The 18,327-nt window shown below is 55.8% G+C and overlaps 1 protein-coding gene and 1 non-coding gene across 3 annotated transcripts in view; one reads left to right on the forward strand and one right to left on the reverse strand.

Moving 5' to 3' along the window:
* Nucleotides 1–18,327, forward strand: part of PRKD2 (protein kinase D2) — a 34,353-nt gene that overhangs the window by 9,155 nt on the left and 6,871 nt on the right. For both annotated transcript variants that reach the window (XM_036416378.2, XM_036416377.2), the window contains exons 5-15: nt 2,880–3,034; nt 3,134–3,353; nt 5,532–5,609; nt 5,697–5,844; nt 7,296–7,413; nt 7,838–7,915; nt 9,955–10,213; nt 12,773–12,825; nt 12,962–13,034; nt 14,054–14,160; nt 15,712–15,873. In XM_036416378.2, the coding sequence (XP_036272271.1) occupies nt 2,880–3,034; nt 3,134–3,353; nt 5,532–5,609; nt 5,697–5,844; nt 7,296–7,413; nt 7,838–7,915; nt 9,955–10,213; nt 12,773–12,825; nt 12,962–13,034; nt 14,054–14,160; nt 15,712–15,873 (1,451 nt within the window). The remainder of the gene's footprint in view (nt 1–2,879; nt 3,035–3,133; nt 3,354–5,531; nt 5,610–5,696; nt 5,845–7,295; nt 7,414–7,837; nt 7,916–9,954; nt 10,214–12,772; nt 12,826–12,961; nt 13,035–14,053; nt 14,161–15,711; nt 15,874–18,327) is intronic.
* LOC118706846 lies at nt 10,629–10,761 on the reverse strand. The gene has a single exon (XR_004984135.1). It is a non-coding gene; the product is annotated as a small nucleolar RNA SNORA66 (small nucleolar RNA).

Genomic DNA, 18,327 nt, shown 5'->3' on the forward strand with positions numbered 1-18,327 from the left:
GCCTCTTGCACACCCCCTACTGGGGATGTGCCCGCAACCAACGTACATGCCCCTGACTGGAATCGAACCTGGGACCTTCCAGTCCGCAGGCCGACGCTCTATCCACTGAGCCAAACTGGCTTCGGCCTGAATCACATCTTATAAAATACGACACAGCAACACCTCGATGAGTGTTTGAATAATGGGGGTGCTGATCGCCAGAGTCCGCCCCCTCCCCGTGGCACCTCAGTCTGCTAGGGCTGCCATAACAGAATACCTCTGCTGGGTGGCTTCAGCAGCAGACTCCTGTTTCTCACAGCTCCAGAGCTGGAAAGTGTAAGATCAAGGTTCCCTCGGGGCTTGTTTCCTGGGAGGACTCTTCTTAGCTTGCAGATGGCTACCATCTCACCATGCGCTTGATAAGCGTACGAAGAGGGGGGAGTTCTGAAGTGTCTCCCTTTATATAAGGACCCATCTCATCGAATCAGGGCCCCACCCTAGGACCCCATTTCACCTTAAGGCCCCATCTCCAGATGCGGTTACGGTGTAGGTTAGGGCTTCACCATGTGAATTGGGGGTGAGGACCCACAGATATGCCGTCTGCAGCAAGCACCCATACACATCTCCTTAAACCAGTGGCCAGCAAACTGCGGCTCACAAGCCACACGCGGCTCTGTGGCCCCTTGAGTGTTTAGCAAAGGCCAGCTGAGGAGTACCCTAATTAAGTTAACAACAAGGTACCTACCTCTATAGTTTAAAGAATGTGGCTCTCCATTGGCTTGAGGACTGAAAGGTCCCGGGTTCGATTCCGGTCAAGGGCATATACCTTGGTTGCGGGCATATCCCCAGTAGGGGGTGTGCAAGAGGCAGCTGATCGATGACTCTCTCATCAATATTTCTAACTCTCTATCTCTCTCCCTTCCTCTCTGTACAAAATCAATAAAATATATATTTTTTTTAATTAAAAATAAAGAATGTGGCTCTCAAAAGAAATTTCAATCGTTGTACTATTGATATTTGGCTCTGTTGGCTAATGAGTTTGCCGACCACTGCCTTAAACCATACGTACTTAAAAAAAAAAGGAACGCCATGTTCCTTTAGCCAAGATGTCTTAAGGTTACACCCAAATGTCCCTTCCCTCTTGGATGCTTCTGAGTGAGAATGTAGATGTCTCGCCCTTCTGCATCTGAAGCCCACCTCGCCTGGGCTCTGCTCCACACAGAATACGGGGACCGTCCACTCTGCGCTGACCACCTGCTGCTCCGCCAGCGTGCTGGCTTCGTGGTGGCCGTGCTCACGTGGAAATCCGGAGTCTCTGATAACCTGTGCTCCAGGGGGCCAGCAGCATCGACCACAGTTGTTATCATGCAGCCCTGAGTATATGGCGGCGTTATGCAAGGGCTTGGACCCATAGCCGTAGCAGGCCTGCAGAAAACGGACTCCGTGCCTTCAAAGCTGCTGTCAATATGGCCGTCATCCACACATTGCATCTAACTCTTCATGCCTCGGCATATGTAACCTTCCTCATGGCACAACCTGGCATCACCAGATTCTGTGGGGGAGGGGGGGGAGCGGGCTGTTGTTTTTTTGTCATCAGATTCTAATGGGCAATCCTGGCATGGACTTCCATGACCCAGCTGCACAGATGGTGGCCCGAGTTCATATAGTTCCAAAAGAGGCCAAATGACCATACTAAATGCCTCTGACACCTTCCCGCTGCATTTGGGAGTCTGATTGTACCATGGCATTCATATTGGGAGTCATGGGTGAGATCCTGAGATTCCATTCAGCGTTCGCAAGGCTCAACCCGGAAAGTGGTTCCTGTAGGTGTAGGCGAAGGCCCTTTGCCATCCTCAAGCTCTCCTCGACCGGCCGACAATGTTCCTCCAGTGAGCATGCGCCTGTGCATCGAGTCCCAGGCAGTTCCTGCCCGGATGGGGAGCCGGCTGCCTGGACGGGGAGTCTCCTGCCTGGATGGGGAGCCGCCTGCCCGGATGGGGAGCCGCCTGCCTGGATGGGGAGCCGCCTGCCCTGATGGGGAGCCACCTGCCTGGATGGGGAGCCGCCTGCCCGGATGGGGAGCCGCCTGCCTGGATGGGGAGCCGCCTGCCTGGATGGGGAGCCGCTGAGCTGGCAGGTCCGCCGGGCAGCCACCCAGAAGCTTCACGGAGCCCCTGCGAGGCACTGCCAGGGGCTGCAGGGAAACCCTTCAGAACAGCCAGCCGTCTGGAATCACGTGGGATCACCGGAGACGGATGGGAGCGAGGGCTCAGGAAGCCCGGAGGAAACCACACGCTGGGTCTGATGCTTTCATGAAGGACGATTTAAAAACAATTTTTTTGAGCGAGAAAGCAGTAACAAAGTTCTGCTTCCACCTGATCGGATACAACCGTCCTGAGTACAGCTGAAAACATGCTAACGCTTTCTTCCCCGGAGGACGGCGTGTGTGCTGAGGCCCCGTGGTGTGCATGCCACGATGACCCGCATCTTATGTTAGGTGACAAGGGGACAGGAGAGGGGAGAAACAAGCATTTGATGCACACACACACATCCATCAGAGGAGGAGGAAATGGCTAGCGATTCTAGCTCCCGTTTCTGCAGGGGATCCCTTCCTTCTGCTCCCCAATCCGCTGGCTCTCTGCCTCCGCCAGCACCTCCCCTGCTCGAGGTGCTTTGCCTGGTGGAATGGCCCACACCTTCATTTCTGAAAGTTCTGGGGCTCTCCTGCCTGAATTTTTTATTTTTTTTTATTTCCATAGACTTTAATTACACACTAGGTGTCCTGAGGGATGCTCAGTGCTCCAGATCTGAAGAAAAGGAGAAGGGGTGGGTTGGAGGGAGGGGAGTTGAGCGCCAGGGCAGTGCAGGCCGCGTCTCTGACCCTCTGGCGCCCCCCGCAGGCTGCGGACTGAACTACCACAAGCGCTGCGCCTTCAGCATCCCCAACAACTGCAGCGGGGCCCGCAAGCGGCGCCTGTCCTCCACGTCCCTGGCCAGCGGCCACTCGCTGCGCCTCAGCACCTCGGACTCCCTGCCCTGCACGGCGGATGAGCTGGTGAGGGGCAGGGGGGTGGGCAGGGCGGTGGCTGGGGTGACAAGGCTCGGGCGTAGGGCCACGCACTGAGGTGTCGCTGCCGCCCTCACTGACCCCTAGAGCCGCAGCACCACGGAGCTCCTGCCTCGCCGCCCGCCCTCGTCGTCCTCCTCGTCCACCTCCTCCTACACCGGCCGCCCCATCGAGCTGGACAAGATGCTGCTCTCCAAGGTCAAGGTGCCGCATACCTTCCTCATCCACAGCTACACGCGGCCCACGGTCTGCCAGGCCTGCAAGAAGCTTCTCAAGGGCCTCTTCCGCCAGGGCCTGCAGTGCAAAGGTCAGGGGGTAGAGGGTTAGAGGCATGGGGGGAGGGGGGCACAGACAGGGTGGGAACCCCCACCCCACACGCTCTCAGAAGCTTAAGATCTCCGTTGGGCTTATGGTATCCTGGAACCCTGGAATCTGAGAACCCTAGGACCTTAGAAAGCTAGACTCACAAGACAGCATGGCATTCTGAAAACTGTAGAACTAGAGCATTCTAGAATCAGAGAACAGTAGACACATAGGATTCAAGAATTCTGGATCGTAGAATTCAGCTAAAGCAACCACTGGGTTTTAGATAGATCCTAGAACTGCCAAATTGTACACTTGATCTTAGCCAAAAGGCCGAGAAGCGATGAGAACTGCCAAATTGTAGATTCTCAAAATGTTAGAACTTTTATTTTATTTTTTTAATATATATTTTATTGATTTTTTTTTTTTTTTTTTTTTTTACAGAGAGGAAGGGAGAGCGATAGAGAGCTAGAAACATTGATGAGAGAGAAACATCCATCAGCTGCCTCCTGCACACCCCACACCGCGGATGTGCCCGAAACCAAGGTACATGCCCTTGACTGGAATCGAACCTGGGACCCTTTAGTTCGCAGTCCGACACTCTATCCACTGAGCCAAACTGGTTTCGGCAAAATGTTAGAACTTTAGAACCAGGATTTGAGAGTAACAGAGGCCTACAACCGTAACATTTGAGTCTTAGAAGTAGAACCATGGAGTCTTAGGGGTCTAGAACTCCGGAATGTTGAATTCAAATTCTATAATAGAACACCCGGGATCTAGACAGGTAAAAACGTAGAGCCACGCAATTCTAAAATTCACTGGAACAATCAAATGCTAGAATCTCGGATGTTGAGAGCTGAAGAGCAGTAGTAACATTAAGTTCTAGAATCTTGGATGTACAGAAACCTTGGAATCACCCGCTTCTGGAGGCTTAGAAATCCAGAACGGTAGAACTCGGGTCCCTGTCAAACCTTGGCCATGAAGGAGTCTCAGTAATCTAGAGCCAGAGATGCGTGTTGAGGTCTAGAAACTTGGACATTGAACTTGGGGGGTAGGGGGTGGGCATGTCTTGGAAATCTGGAACACAGAACCTTAGAAAATAAGTGTTTGTTTGTTTGTTTTTTACCAAATTCTAGAACCGCTGGTGTATAGTGCCCTAGAGCCTTATACTAATCACATTCTAGATCAGTGGTTCTCCACCTTCCTCATGCCACGACCCTTTAATACAGTTTCTCATGTTGTGGTGACCCCCAACCATACAATTATTATTATTATTATTATTATTATTATTTTAAATATATTTTATTAATTTTTTTACAGAGAGGAAGAGAGAGATAGAGAGTTAGAAACATCAATGAGAGAGAATCATCTATCAGCTGCCTCCTGCACACCTCCTACTGGGGATGTGCCCGCAACCAAGGTATAATACATGCCCTTGACCGGAATCGAACCTGGGACCTTTCAGTCCGCTGGCCGACACTCTATCCACTGAGCCAAACGGGTTTCAGCCATAAAATTATTTTTGTTGCTACTTCGTAGCTGTAATTTTGCTACTGTTAATGAACCGTGATGTAAATATCCACACACACACACACACACACACACACACACACCCGGGATGTTGAGAGACATTTTGCTTATCACATAGGGATAGTGCAACCGTTATCGAGTGGGGAGAAGTCAGGGGTGTGCTAAACATCCTATGGTGCACAGGACAGCCCCCCCCCCAACCCCCCAACAAGAAATGAGCCAGCCCCAAATGTTCATGGCGCCAAAGGCTGAGAAACCCTGCCCTCGAGTGTTCCAAGTCTAGAATCCCAGAACGCTAGATCCTGCTACATTCCAGAGTTTTACTAGTCCAGGGTAACGGGTAGCTCTGGCTTCTTCCGGGAACTTTTTCCTTTGCATTTGAATTTTTTTTTTTTTTAGTTTCAATATCATATATGTTGTTTGAACACCGGAGGCTTAGAGTCACAGCACTTGGTCTGCTATACCGCCCCCTTCCCCCCGGTTTACTCTCATCTCTCCATCGTTGGAGAGACTCCCTCCAAAGGGGGACAGCCGTGGATGGAAGGGGCAGCCAGTCTCCTGCCCAAGCAGCAAGAGCAGCCTCTCTGAGACGGGTGGTTAGGGGTCAGAGTCAGCACTTCAGGTGACCTCTCTTCCCTCTCCCTCCCCCCAGACTGCAAGTTCAACTGCCACAAGCGCTGTGCCACCCGCGTCCCCAATGACTGCCTGGGAGAGGTGCTCATCAACGGAGGTAAGGGGCTGCTGGCTGAGCCGGCAGGAGCTGGGCCAGGCCGGGGCGGGCGGGGGGGGGAGGCCTCTGATGCCCTGTCCCCCTCAGACGTGCCGATGGAGGAGGCCACGGACTTCAGCGAGGCCGACAAGAGCATGGATGAGTCCGACGACTCCGGCATCATCCCAGGCTCCCACTCGGAAAACGCCCTCCACCCCAGCGAGGAGGAGGAAGCCGAGGGGGGCAAGGCCCAGAGGTACCCTGGGCATGCCCTTCCCCATCTCTGCAATGGGGTACCGTCACCTCTACCCGAAAATTACCCAGGTTCCCGAGGCAGATCTTCTTCTCTGCCCACACTTCGCTCTCCAACTTCATGATTTACATTTTTTAAAAATATTATTTATTTTTTAGATATATATTTTTTTACTTCGGAGAGGAAGGAAGAGGGAGAGAGAGACACAGAAACATCAATGGTGAGAGAGAATCATCGATCGGCTGCCTCCCTCACGCCCGACACTGGGGATCCAGCCCGCAACCCGGGCTGCGCCCTGACTGGGAATCAAACCATGACCTCTTGGTTCATAGGTCAACACACTCAGCCACTGAGCCATGCTGGCTGGGCCTGATGTACATTTTTAACTCGTTTTCATAGAAGCATGTTGTAATGTACGTTATGTTTGTTTAGGAACTGGTAACTCAGCCATTGAAATCCCCCCACTCCCTGCCTCCCGCACACCTGGCTGCAGGATCCCTGGACTCGGTGGGAATTAGCACCGCAAGGCCCACTGTGGGCCAAGCACGGGGCTCAGCCCCTCAGAGAGGTTTCCACGCCTCAGCACCCCTCTGGGGAGAGAAACGGAGGCATGAAGAGCTGGGTTACTTACCAGGCAGCCTGGTTTGCGAACCCAGCCTTTCAGTAAAAAGCCTCCGTCCTCATTATGGGGAATCTACAAAACGGGGGAACGTGTGCCCTCCCCCAAAACAACTGCTGGTCACCTTACCCAAGGGGCATCGCTGGGCAGCTTGGGAGTTGTTTTGGGGGAGGGCACACGTTCCCCCCTGTTTTGTAGATTCCCTGATTTTTGACAATTTGTCTCGCATCCCTCAGGGTTTTAAAAAAGTCCCGATAAAGCTGAAACCGGTTTGGCTCAGTGGATAGAGCGTCGGCCTGCGGACTGAAAGGTCCCGGGTTCGATTCTGGTCAAGGGCATGTACCTTGGTTGCGGGCACATCGCCAGTAGGGGGTGTGCAGGAGGCAGCTGGTCGATGCATCTCTCTCATCGGTGTTTCTAGCTCTCTAACCCTCTTCCTTCCTCTCTGTGAAAAATCAATAAATTAAAAAAAAAAAAAAGTCCCGCCGAAACCGGTTTAGCTCAATGGATAGAGCGTCGGCCTGCGGACTGAAAGGTCCCGGGTTCGATTCCGGTCAAGGGCATGTACCGTGGTTGCGGGCACATCCCCAGTAGGGGGTGTGCAAGAGGCAGCTGGTCGATGATTCTCTCTCATCGATATTTCTAGCTCTCTATCCCAATTCCTTCTTCTCTGTAAAAAAAAATCAATAAAATATATTAAAAAAAAAAAAAAAGTCCCGATAAAAATCAGGACATTTTTAAAACGCTGCGGGATGCGGGACAAATTGTTAAAAATTGGGACTTCTGGTCACCTTACCCTTGTATTAACCTCCCACCCCTTCTCCGCCCCCCTCAGCTCCCTGGGGTACATCCCCCTCATGAGGGTGGTGCAGTCAGTGCGACACACGACGCGGAAATCCAGCAGCACCCTGCACGAAGGCTGGGTGGTTCATTACAGCAACAAGGACACCCTGGTGAGTGGGCGGGGCCAGGGGCGGGTCAGAACGAGCTTGTCAGGGGCGGGGCTTTTGGGTGGGCGGGGCTGTGCGGGAGTCAGGGGCGTGGCTAAGGCTGAGTTCAGTGATGGGGCAGGCATCAGGGGGCGTGGCTTAGGCTGGGTTCAGGGGCGGGAGTCAGGGGGCGTGGCTAAGGCTGGGTTCAGGGGCGGGGAGAGACTTGGGGGCGGGGCTAAGGCTGGGTTCAGGGGCGGGGAGAGGCTTGGGGGCGGGGCTAAGGCTGGGTTCAGGGGCGGGGAGAAGCTTGGGGCGGGGCGGGCTCAGGGGCGGGGCTAAGGCTGGGCTTGGGGGCGGGGAGAGGCGTGGGGGCGGGGCCTGGCTGTTGGCAGGTAGGTGCCCTCACCAGGGGAGACACCCTCACCTCCAACACCTCTCCCAACAGAGGAAGCGGCACTACTGGCGCCTGGACAGCAAGTGCATCACCCTCTTCCAGAACAACACAACCAACAGATACTACAAGGTGAGTCTCGGGCTCCCAGCCGCCTCAGGCTTTCCTTCTTTGCCCACCACCTTCTTGATTCCTGGCCCAACTGCTCCAGCCAAACGTCCACGGACCGTACCCTCTCCCCGCACACACGTCTGATGGCTCATCGGCAAGCGGCCCCATCGCCTTCCAGCCCAGCTCACCTGCGTGCGCTCACTCGTAAAGGGCCCCAAAGAATAGCCGCCCCTCAGGACCGCGCCAGAATCAGAGACGGTGTGCCCACAAGGAGCAGTTAGCTTGGGGCCAGGCATGGGCCAAGCTCCCAGTAATTATAAACTTGTGATCGTTATTACTTTGTAATTCACTTATGGAATTATTTGTTTTTGTTTGTTTTTAAATATATTTTACTGATTTTTCACAGAGAGGAAGGGAGAGGGATAGAGAGTTAGAAACATCGATGAGAGAGAAACATCGATCAGCTGCCTCCTGCACAACCCCTGCTGGGGATGTGCCCGCAACCAAGGTACATGCCCTTGACCGGAATCGAACCTGGGACCCTTCAGTCTGCAGGCTGATGCTCTATCCATTGAGCCAAACGGGTTAGGGCAACTTATGGGATTATTTGTATTCATCACCACCTCCCGTCAGCACTGTGTTCCAGCCACGCCGCCTCTCTCCCTCCCCTGGCTGGTGTGGCTGTGTTCTCGCTGGCCCCGCTCTGCCTTCACCTCAGTCTTTCCTCACAGAGCAGCCTGAGGAGTCGGTTAGAACCTCAGCACCCCGCGATGGCTCCTCTGTCCTTGGAGTAAACCCAGGGGCCTGTTGCACCCGCCCAGGCTGGTCCCCTCTCACTCTCCCCGCCTGCTCACACCGTGCTCCCTGACCGCCTCCGCCTCTCAAACGCCTCCCCGCCATCACCTCTGCTCCTGGCTCTTCAGTCTGTCTTTCTTTCGCTCTCTTTCCCCTCCCTCCTTCCTTTCTCTTTCCGTACTTTCCAAAGCAGACACATTTCTCTCCCCACGGACCCTGCCCTTTCCCTCCCACCCAGGCCCGCCGACCTCCTTCTCGGCCTCCTCTCATTCCATTCCTCTCCCACCCACTCTCTTTACAGCTTATTTGTTGTTTTTTATTGATTGATTTGAGAGAGAGAGAGAGAGAGGGAGAGAGAGAAGCCTTTTTAAAAAAATTTTTTTTATCCTTACCCGAGGATATTTTTCCATTGATTTTTATTTGTATGTATTTGTTCATTTTTAAAATACTTTTATTGATTTCAGAGAGGAAGGGAGAGGGGGAGAGAGAGAGATAGAATCATCAGTGATGGGAAAGAATCATTGATCAGCTGCCTCCTGCACACCCCACACAGGGATTGAGCCTGCAATCCGGGCATGGGCCCTGACAGGGAATTGATCCATGACCTCCTGGTTCAGGGGTGGATGCTCAACCACTGAGCCATGCCAGCTGATTTTTAGAGAGAAGAGAAAGGAGGGTAGAAGGGAGGGAGGAGGAGAGAGAGAGAGAGAGAGAGAGAGAGAGAGAGATCGATGTGAGAGAGACACATTCATTGGTTGCCTCCCAATCCAGGCTGAGGATTGAGCCTGCAACCAAGGCACATGTCCTTGACTGGGAAGCGAATCCATGACCCTTCAGTCTGCAGGCTAGTGCTCTAACCACTGAGCAACCCAGCTAGGGCTCCCAACCCCTCTTGACACAGCCAGAGAGGTAGCTCCACACCCTCCCATGGCTCCCGGGGCCCTGGAGACAGAGTCTGGGCTCTTCCCTGTGGCCCAGGAGGCCCTGTATGGCCTGGCCCTCACCTCATTGCCTTCATTTATCCATCAAACATGACACCCCACTGCGGCCTTTCCCACCACAGGCCTTTGCATGTGCCCTGTCCCCCGGTGCTCTGGCTGCCGGCCTCTTCTCTCCGCTCTGGTCTGCTTCGGTGTCAGTGCCACCAGGCGCCTGTCCTGGCCGCTCCCTTCCCTCGGCTCCACCGCTGACACCGGATTCTGTGCCGAGCGCGGGGCGCTCCGGGGCCTGCTGGGTGCTCACGGCGCTGTTCTGGGTCCCGCCAGGAGATCCCGCTGTCCGAGATCCTCACCGTGGAGCCCGCCCAGAACTTCAGCCTGGTGCCCCCGGGCACCAACCCGCACTGCTTCGAGATCGTCACCGCCAACGCCACCTACTTCGTGGGCGAGACGCCGGGCGGGGCCCCCGGCGGGCCCAGCGGGCAGGGGGCCGAGGCCGCCCGGGGCTGGGAGACGGCCATCCGCCAGGCCCTGATGCCCGTCATCCTCCAGGACGCGCCCAGCGCCCCGGGCCACGAGCCCCACAGTGAGTCCCCCTGCTGGGAGCAGAGGACAGGGCGAGGGTGTGTGTGTGGGGGGGGACAGGCAATGGCACAGTGACAGACGTGGCTTCTGGACTCAGCAGGCCTGAGTCCAAAATCCATGAAGGCCTGGCCTTGATGGGTGGCTTTGGGCGTCTCTCTCTTTCTGAGTTTGTTTTTTTTAAAATATATTTTATTGATTTTTCACAGAGAAGAAAGGAGAGGGATAGAGAGCTAGAAACACTGAGAGAGAAACATCGACCAACTGTCTCCTGCACACGCCCTACTGGGGATGTGCTCACAACCAAGGTACCTGCCCTTGACCGGAATCGAACCTGGGACCTTTCAGTCCGCAGGCTGATGCTCTATCCACGGAGCCAAACCGGTTCGGCTGAGGTTTTTTTGTTTTTTGTTTTTTTACGTTGTACTAGGATAGAATGAACCGCCTCAGGAGCTTCTGAGGCTCATACGTTTCTATCACCACAATTACGTTAGCAAACCTGGTTCCCTTCGCCTCTGCAGCATCATGCAGAGTTAGGGATCGCGTTTGCACTCTCTTTCTGAGTTTTGCTGGGTGAGTTTAGAGTTTGGGATTCATGCATTTACGGACTGCCCCCTCTGCCTGCCGCTGCTGGATGGTGTGGGGCACACAGCTGTGACCCGCCCGCTCGGGGAGATGGAGCTGGCCTTAGGGTGATGCTGGGACATGGGGACCAGGGGGCTGCAGAGGGCCGGCGAAGGGGCCGGCCCAGACTGCGAATCCAGAAGGGCTTCCTGGAGGAGGCAGCACCTGGGCTGAGGCCTGGAAGCTGAGGAGGGGCGAGGTAGGGAAAGCGAATGGGAAATGGTGTCGGGCAGAGGCGAAGGATGAGCAGAGAGTGCCAGGTGGCCAGCCTTCTGGAGCTTGTAATGCAGTGTGGGTGGCAGACATGAACCAGATCATCCAGCACAGTGACAGCTGAGACTCAGAGCACACGCCAGAGTCATCTGACAGGCCCCAGGAGTGAGACTGCGACTGAAAGAGGAGGAGGATTTTTTTAAAAAAAAATATATTTTATTGATTTTTTACAGAGAGAAAGGGAGAGAAATAAAGAGTTAGAAACATCAATGAGAGAGAGTCATCGACCAGCTGCCTCTTGCACACCCTCCACTGGGGATGTGCTCGCAACCAAGGTACATGCCCTTGACCGGAATTGAACCCGGGACCTTTCAGTCCCCAAGCCAACGCTCTATCCATTGAGCCAAACCGGTTTTGGCGAGGAGGAGGATTATAAAAAATGTGTTTAGCCCTGGCCGGTTTGGGTCAATGGATAGAGTGTTGGCCTGCAGACTGAAGGGTCCCAGGTTCGATTCTGGTCAAGGGCACAGGCCTGGGTTGTGAGCTCAATCCCCAGTGGGGGGCATGTAGGAGGCTGCTGATCAATGATTCTCATCATTGATGCTTCTATCTCCCTCTCCTTGTCTGAAATCAATAAAAATATTTTTAAAATATATATTTCTGTTTTTCCCTCTCTCTTCCATTCTCTCTAAAAATCAATGGAAAATATCCTTGGATGAGGATTTAAAAAGTTTTTATCGATTTTAGAAAGAATGGAAGGGGGAGGGGGAGGGAGAGGGAGAGAGAGAAAAACATCCATCGGTTGCCTCCCGTGTGCGCCCTGATCAGGGATCGAACCCGTAACCTGGCTGTGTGCCCTGATTAATAATCGAACCAGTGACCTTTCGGTTCATGGATGATGCTCAGCCAACTGAGCCACACCGGCCAGAGCATGAAGAGGATTTTAAATTAAATCCATGACAGGGAAAGAGGACATTCCTGCAGAGGGAACAGCACAAGCGAAGGCAAGAGACAGGAGAGAACTTGCTGTGTCTGAGGCCCAGCAAGGAGCGCAATGTGGCGGGGACACACACGTAGTAGGGCTTCAAATCGAAGAGATAGATGAGGAAGGCCATGAAAGGAGCTTGGGCTTCCTCCTGGGGGCACTGGGGAGCCAGGCAGGGTCCTAGCAGGGGATGGACAGGGTCAGGTGTGTGCGTCCGCAGATCCGTGTGGCCTCCCCAGGGAGGGTGAACCGGAGAGGGCAGGACTGGGGCAGGGAGATGAGGAAAGGGGACGTGCGTTGATGTCTCCGTGGAGACGGGAGAGACATTGAAAAATGGCAGAAGGACCAGGACTTTGGAAGTGTCGGGTCTCGTTGGGCGTGTCACTTGTTGGCGGGGGGGGGGGATCGAGTTCAGGGGAAGATGCTGGAGTCAGTCTGGACTTTCCCCCAGCCTCAGTTTCCTCCCCTGTAAAATGGGGCCGGCAGGCCTCGCTTGTCGCGGAGGTCACAGGGTGGAATGCTCAGCGACATCATTCCTGACAGCACCTCTCCCCCAGCCGCTCAGCACCTGGCATGTGCCCGCCTCTCTGGCCCTGGGAGGGGGCCCTCATAGAGGCCCAGCCTCCGGACGAGGAGACTGAGGTTCGCAGCCTGACAATGCGCCTCGGACGCCTGGCTCCGGAGGGATGGAACCCTGAGCCTGGGGTCCCCTCACTCCGCCTCTCCCCTCCCCTCCCCCAGGACAAGCGTCTCTGAGCATCTCCGTGTCTAACAGTCAGATCCAAGAGAACGTGGTGAGACCCCTGCCCACACCCCCGGGCCCCCCCAAGGATGTCTCCCCTGTTTCACTCTCCCCCAGTTCTCTCGCCTCCCCCGTCCCCTCCACCCCCATCTCCATGGGCAGCCCTGACCCTCCCCGCCCCCCCGCAGGACATCGCCACCGTCTACCAGATCTTCCCGGACGAGGTGCTGGGCTCGGGGCAGTTCGGAGTGGTCTACGGCGGTAAGGACACCTCCCTGGGCTCCAGACCTTCCCTTCCTGTGGGCCACGTCACCTCCTGCTCTGGTTGATTAGAAAGCTAGATTCTCACCGAAACCGGTGTGGCTCAGCGGATAGAGCGTCGGCCTGAGGACTGAAGGGTCCCGGGTTCGATTCCGGTCAGGGGCATGTACCTCGGTTGCGGGCACATCCCCGGTGGGGGGTGTGCAGGAGGCAGCTGATCAATGTTTCTCTCTCATCGATGTTTCTACCTCTCTATCCCTCTTCCTTCCTCTCTGTAAAAAATCAATAAAATATTAAAAAAATCTGGGGACAGAGTGTCAGGGTCTCCTGTTCCCACTGGGAATCCCAGGGGCTTTCTCCTGGTCCGATCGGGGAAGGCCGACCTGCCCTCGGACTGGCTACAGAGCTAGCGCCGGGACTGCACACCGATGGCTGCCTCCGGCTCCCCTCTCCTGGGGACCAACCTGCACACCGGGCGTGGGCCCGGCCGGGACCCCATAGACTGGCACCTCCTGGTGCACCATCCTGCTACCAGCGGAGCCAGGCCCAGGGCTGCAGCCTGGATGCTGATGGGTTGTCAATCGAGTTTTCTTTCTTTTTAACATATTTTTATTGATGTCAGAGAGGAAGGGAGAAGGAGAGAGAGAGAGAAACATCAGTGATGAGAGAGAATCATGGATCGGCTGCCTCCTGCACGCCCCCTACTGGGGATCGAGCCCACAACCCGGGCCTGTGCCCTTGGCCGGGAACCGAACCCAGGACCTTTCAGTCTGCAGACTGACGTTCTGTTCATGGAGCCAAACCAGCCGGGGCGTCAGCGAGTTTCCCATGTAGTCAGTCCCCTCCTCGGAGCAGCCTTCACCTCCCTTCATTCGCATTTATTCCGGGGGCCCCTCAGAGCCACCTCATGGCCTTCCATCCCTTCGCCGTGCTGGGGGGCGGTCTCTGTGGGCGGGCGGAGGCCCTCCGGCCAGGAGGCCAGGCCCTGCCCCTCACCCCGCCTGCCCTCCCCCGCCCAGGAAAGCACCGGAAAACCGGCCGGGACGTCGCCGTCAAGGTCATCGACAAGCTGCGCTTCCCCACCAAGCAGGAGAGCCAGCTCCGGAACGAAGTGGCCATCCTGCAGGTGCCCGGGGCCGGGTCCACGCTTCCGCCAGGAAGGCCCCCCCCCCTCCCCAGGTCCTCCCTTCAGGGCCCGCGGCCGCCTGAGAGGCCGTGAGGTGCCCGGGCTCCTCCTGGGGGCGCTGGGGAGCCTGTCCCAGCAGGGGCTGGACAGGGTCAGGGCCATGCATCCGCAGATCCCTCTGGCCTCCCCAGGGAGGGGGAACCGGAGAGGGCGGGACTGGGGCGGGAGGGCTTCCCATGCTGAGAGTGAGGGTGGGCCGGTGCCCGTGCACAGGCTGGAGGTGAAAGGGGACGTGCCCCCGCCAGGCAGGCGAAGACGCCGGGGTTAGGGGTTTGGGGGTGGGTGGTGAGGCCCGGGAGGCAGCTGGGGTCACACTGCAGCTGCTCCTGAGGGGCCCGGGGAGCCATGGAAGCGTCTTCAGCGAGGAAGGGCAGAAGCAGGTGTGCACTTCAGAAGGTCCTTCGGCCGCCATTGGAGGGGTGGGACTGGAGCCCAAGGCAGAGGCTGGGTGGGGACCTGGGTGGGGGAGATGGGGTCAGGCCAGGCCAGGGCGGGGGGGAAGAGGGAGAAGGTGCAGACTTTTTTTTTAATATATTTTATATATTTTTTACAGAGAGAGGGATAGAGAGCTAGAAACATCGATCAGCTGCCTCCTGCACACCTCCTACTGGGGATGTGCCCGCAACCAAGGTACATGCCCCTGACCGGAATCGAACCCGGGACCTTTCAGTCCGCAGGCCGACGCTCTATCCACTGAGCCAAACCGGTTAGGACTGTATATCTGACTTTTAAATCTGCGCCTTACACGGAAACCGGTTTGGCTCAGTAGATAGAGCGTCCGCCTGCGGACTGAAAGGTCCCGGGTTCGATTCCGGTCAAGGGCATGTACCTTGCTTTCGGGCACATCCCCAGTAGGGGTGTGCAGGAGGCAGCTGATCGATGTTTCTCGATGTTTCTAGCTCTCTAACTCTCTCCCTTCCTCTCTGTAAAAAATTAATAAGATATCTATATTTTTAAAAGACAGAAATACGGCCGGGACCGGTTTAGCTCAATGGATAGGGCATCGGCTTGGGGACTGAAGGGACCCGGGTTCGATTCCGGTCGGGGGCATGTACCTTGGTTGCGGGCATATCCCCAGTGGGGGGTGTGCAAGAGGCAACTGATCGATGACTCTCTCTCATCGATGTTTCTAACTCTCTATCTCTCTCCCTTCCTCTCTGTACAAAATCAATAAAATATATTTAAAAAAAAAAAAAAATAAAAAAAAAATACAAGACAGAAATACGGAGATTCTTCCCATTTCCCCCACACTCCACCTGCCACCCTCCCGCCACCCGCCTGCGCCGGAATCGGGTGATGTGAAGTCGGATCCCTCCGGCCCCCGGGGGCGCAGAGCGGCCGCTCGGACTGGGCCTGCGGAAGCCCCTCCCCCAGTGACGCCCCAGGGACACCCTTCCTCTTGTCTGTCACCCTCTGCCCGGCGCCTGTCCTCTGGGCCCGGCGCAGGGCTGGCCTGGGCCCTGAGCCGCCTCGCCCGCCCTCCCGCTGCAGAGCCTGCGGCACCCGGGGATCGTGAACCTGGAGTGCATGTTCGAGACGCCGGAGAAGGTGTTCGTGGTGATGGAGAAGCTGCACGGGGACATGCTGGAGACGATCCTGTCCAGCGAGAAGGGCCGGCTGCCCGAGCGCCTCACCAAGTTCCTCATCACCCAGGTGCGCCGCCTGCCCCGCCGCCGCCCTGCCCGCCCCCGCCCCGCCCCCGCCGTGCCCGCTCCCGCCACCCCCCTGCCCCCGCCACCCCTGCCCGGCCCCGCCCTGCCCCCCACCGCCCCGCCCTGCCCGCCCCCGGCCCTGCCCCGCCCTGCCCGCCCCCGCCACCCCTCTGCCCCCGCCCCGCCCTGCCCGCCCCCGCCACCCCTCTGCCCCCGCCCCCGCCCTGCCCGCCCCAGCCCCTGCCCCCGCCCCCGCCCCCGCCCTGCCCCCGCCACCCCTGCCCGGCCCCCGTCACCGCCCTGCCCGCTCCCGACGGCCCTGGGCAGCCGCCCCGTCGGAGTGGCCCCCTGTGCCTGAGAGGTCGGGCAGACACTGGGCAGGAGTCACAAGAGTGGGCAATAGAAAACTATAACAGGCTAATCATAACAACAGGAAGAATAATGGAAATAATAATCCTATATCATAAAACCCTAATATGCAAATCGACTGAACGGGGGAACGACCAGTTGCTATGACACACACTGACCACCAGGGGGCAGATGCTCAGTGCAGGAGCTGCCCCCTGGTGGCCAGTGCGCTCCCACAGGGGGAGCACCGGTCAGCCAGAAGCCGGGCTCCCAGCTGGCGAGCACAGTGCTGGTGGCGGTAGGCAGCCTCTCCAGCCTCAGTGGCAGCACTGAGGACCCCTCGGGGGATGTCCGCCTGCCTGCCTAAGCCCTGAGGGGTCCCGGACTGCGAGAGGGAGCAGGCCCGGCTGGAGGAACCCCCCTCCGGTGCACAAATTGTAAAAAACATAGAGTCAAATCAGGACAGACCATCGAGCAATCAGAAACGTAATAGGAAATAAGTAGGAAATAATGGGCATCATAGTAGTTACTACTGCAGGCATGCCCCACAGAGCGACGTGTCAGTCATCAGTGGGCCACATGCACGACCGTGGTCCCCTCACTTTGCAATGGGGCTGAAAAGGCGCTGCTGCCGAGTGACATCGCAGCCTCATGAGGTCGTGGCGCGATGCGTTACCCTCACGTGTGGACAGTCAGTCATATAAAGGCGCAGCACTGCAATCATGTATATGACATAGGGCGATATGTGTTCCCGGTTCATGCGCTTACTATACTGCACTTTTCTTTTTCTTCTTCTTTTTTTAATATATTTTATTGATTTTTTTTTTTTTTTTTTTTTTTTTTTTTACAGAGAGAAAGAGAGAGGGATAAAGAGTTAGAAACATTGATGAGAGAATCATCGATCAGCTGCCTCTTGCACCCCCCCTACTGGGGATGTGCCCGCAACCAAGGTACATGCCCTTGACCGGAACCGAACCTGGGACCTTTCAGTCCGCAGGCCGCCGCTCTATCCACTGAGCCATGTCGCTTGTTTTCACTTTCCCACTATTACAAGCGATATTCTGCGAACATCCATCTACAGACGTTGCAGGAGGATTTCAGTAGAAGACACTCAGACAGTCGACTTCTGAGTCCAGGGGAATGCGCCTTCCATTTCCTTAAACGTGCTGCCCTGTTTTCCTCTAAGACCCCTTTACATCTTCGCCGTGACCGACAGAGCTTGCAGGAGTCTGTTTCCTCGCTTCTTCCTAAACACCAGTCTGGTGGGTGGGGAAATGGTACCCCGTGTGGCTTCGTTTCGCAGTTTAAAAATCAGGAGTGAGCCTGACCATGTTTTCATGTTTATTGACAACCTGGGTATGTGCCCTGACCAGGACTTGTACCTTTTTTTTCCAATTGGATTATTCTTATTGAATTGTAAACACTCTTTGTATATGAGGGACTTTGGGTCCTTTATCAAAGTATTTGATTTTTTTAAAATATATTTAATTGATTTTTCACAGAGAGGAAGAGAGAGGGATAGAGAATTAGAAACATCGATGAGAGAGAATCATCTATCAGCTGCCTCTTGCACACCCCCTACTGGGGATGTGCCCACAACCAAGGAACATGCCCTTGCCTGGAATCGAACCTGGGACCTTTCAGTCCACAGACCGATGCTCTACTGGTCCTGGCAGTGTTCGATTTTTTTTTATCCCAGATTTGTTTTCCTCTTCATTTCTTCCATGACGTGTATGTGCCGTAGAGAGTGTGACTCGTGCGATGTTAAATGATGCCTTTTGTGGCTTCCGCTTTTCACGGCCTTTCTAGAAAGGCCTTCCCATCTGGCTGGTCGCTCACCTGATCCTGGGACATGCTGTCTGCTGGTTGCAAAGTCCCCAGTGCTCTGCTCCTTTACCCAGGCCCAGCGACCTCGCTCTCCGAGCCGTGTGCCTCTGCCAGGCCAGCCTGCAGGTGGGGACAGAACCACTGAGGCAGGCTCCTGGGATTCAGGCGGCGAGGGGGACCGGCTGCCGCCTGCAGCCGAGGCAGTCTCTGTCTGGTCACCCATCTCTTCCTCTCTGTCTGTGCTCTTCTCTCTCTCTCTCTCTCTCTCTCTCTGCAGATT

The sequence above is a fragment of the Pipistrellus kuhlii genome, unplaced genomic scaffold (genome assembly GCF_014108245.1).
Source record: "Pipistrellus kuhlii isolate mPipKuh1 unplaced genomic scaffold, mPipKuh1.p scaffold_m20_p_55, whole genome shotgun sequence".
Taxonomy (NCBI): Eukaryota; Metazoa; Chordata; class Mammalia; order Chiroptera; family Vespertilionidae; genus Pipistrellus; species Pipistrellus kuhlii.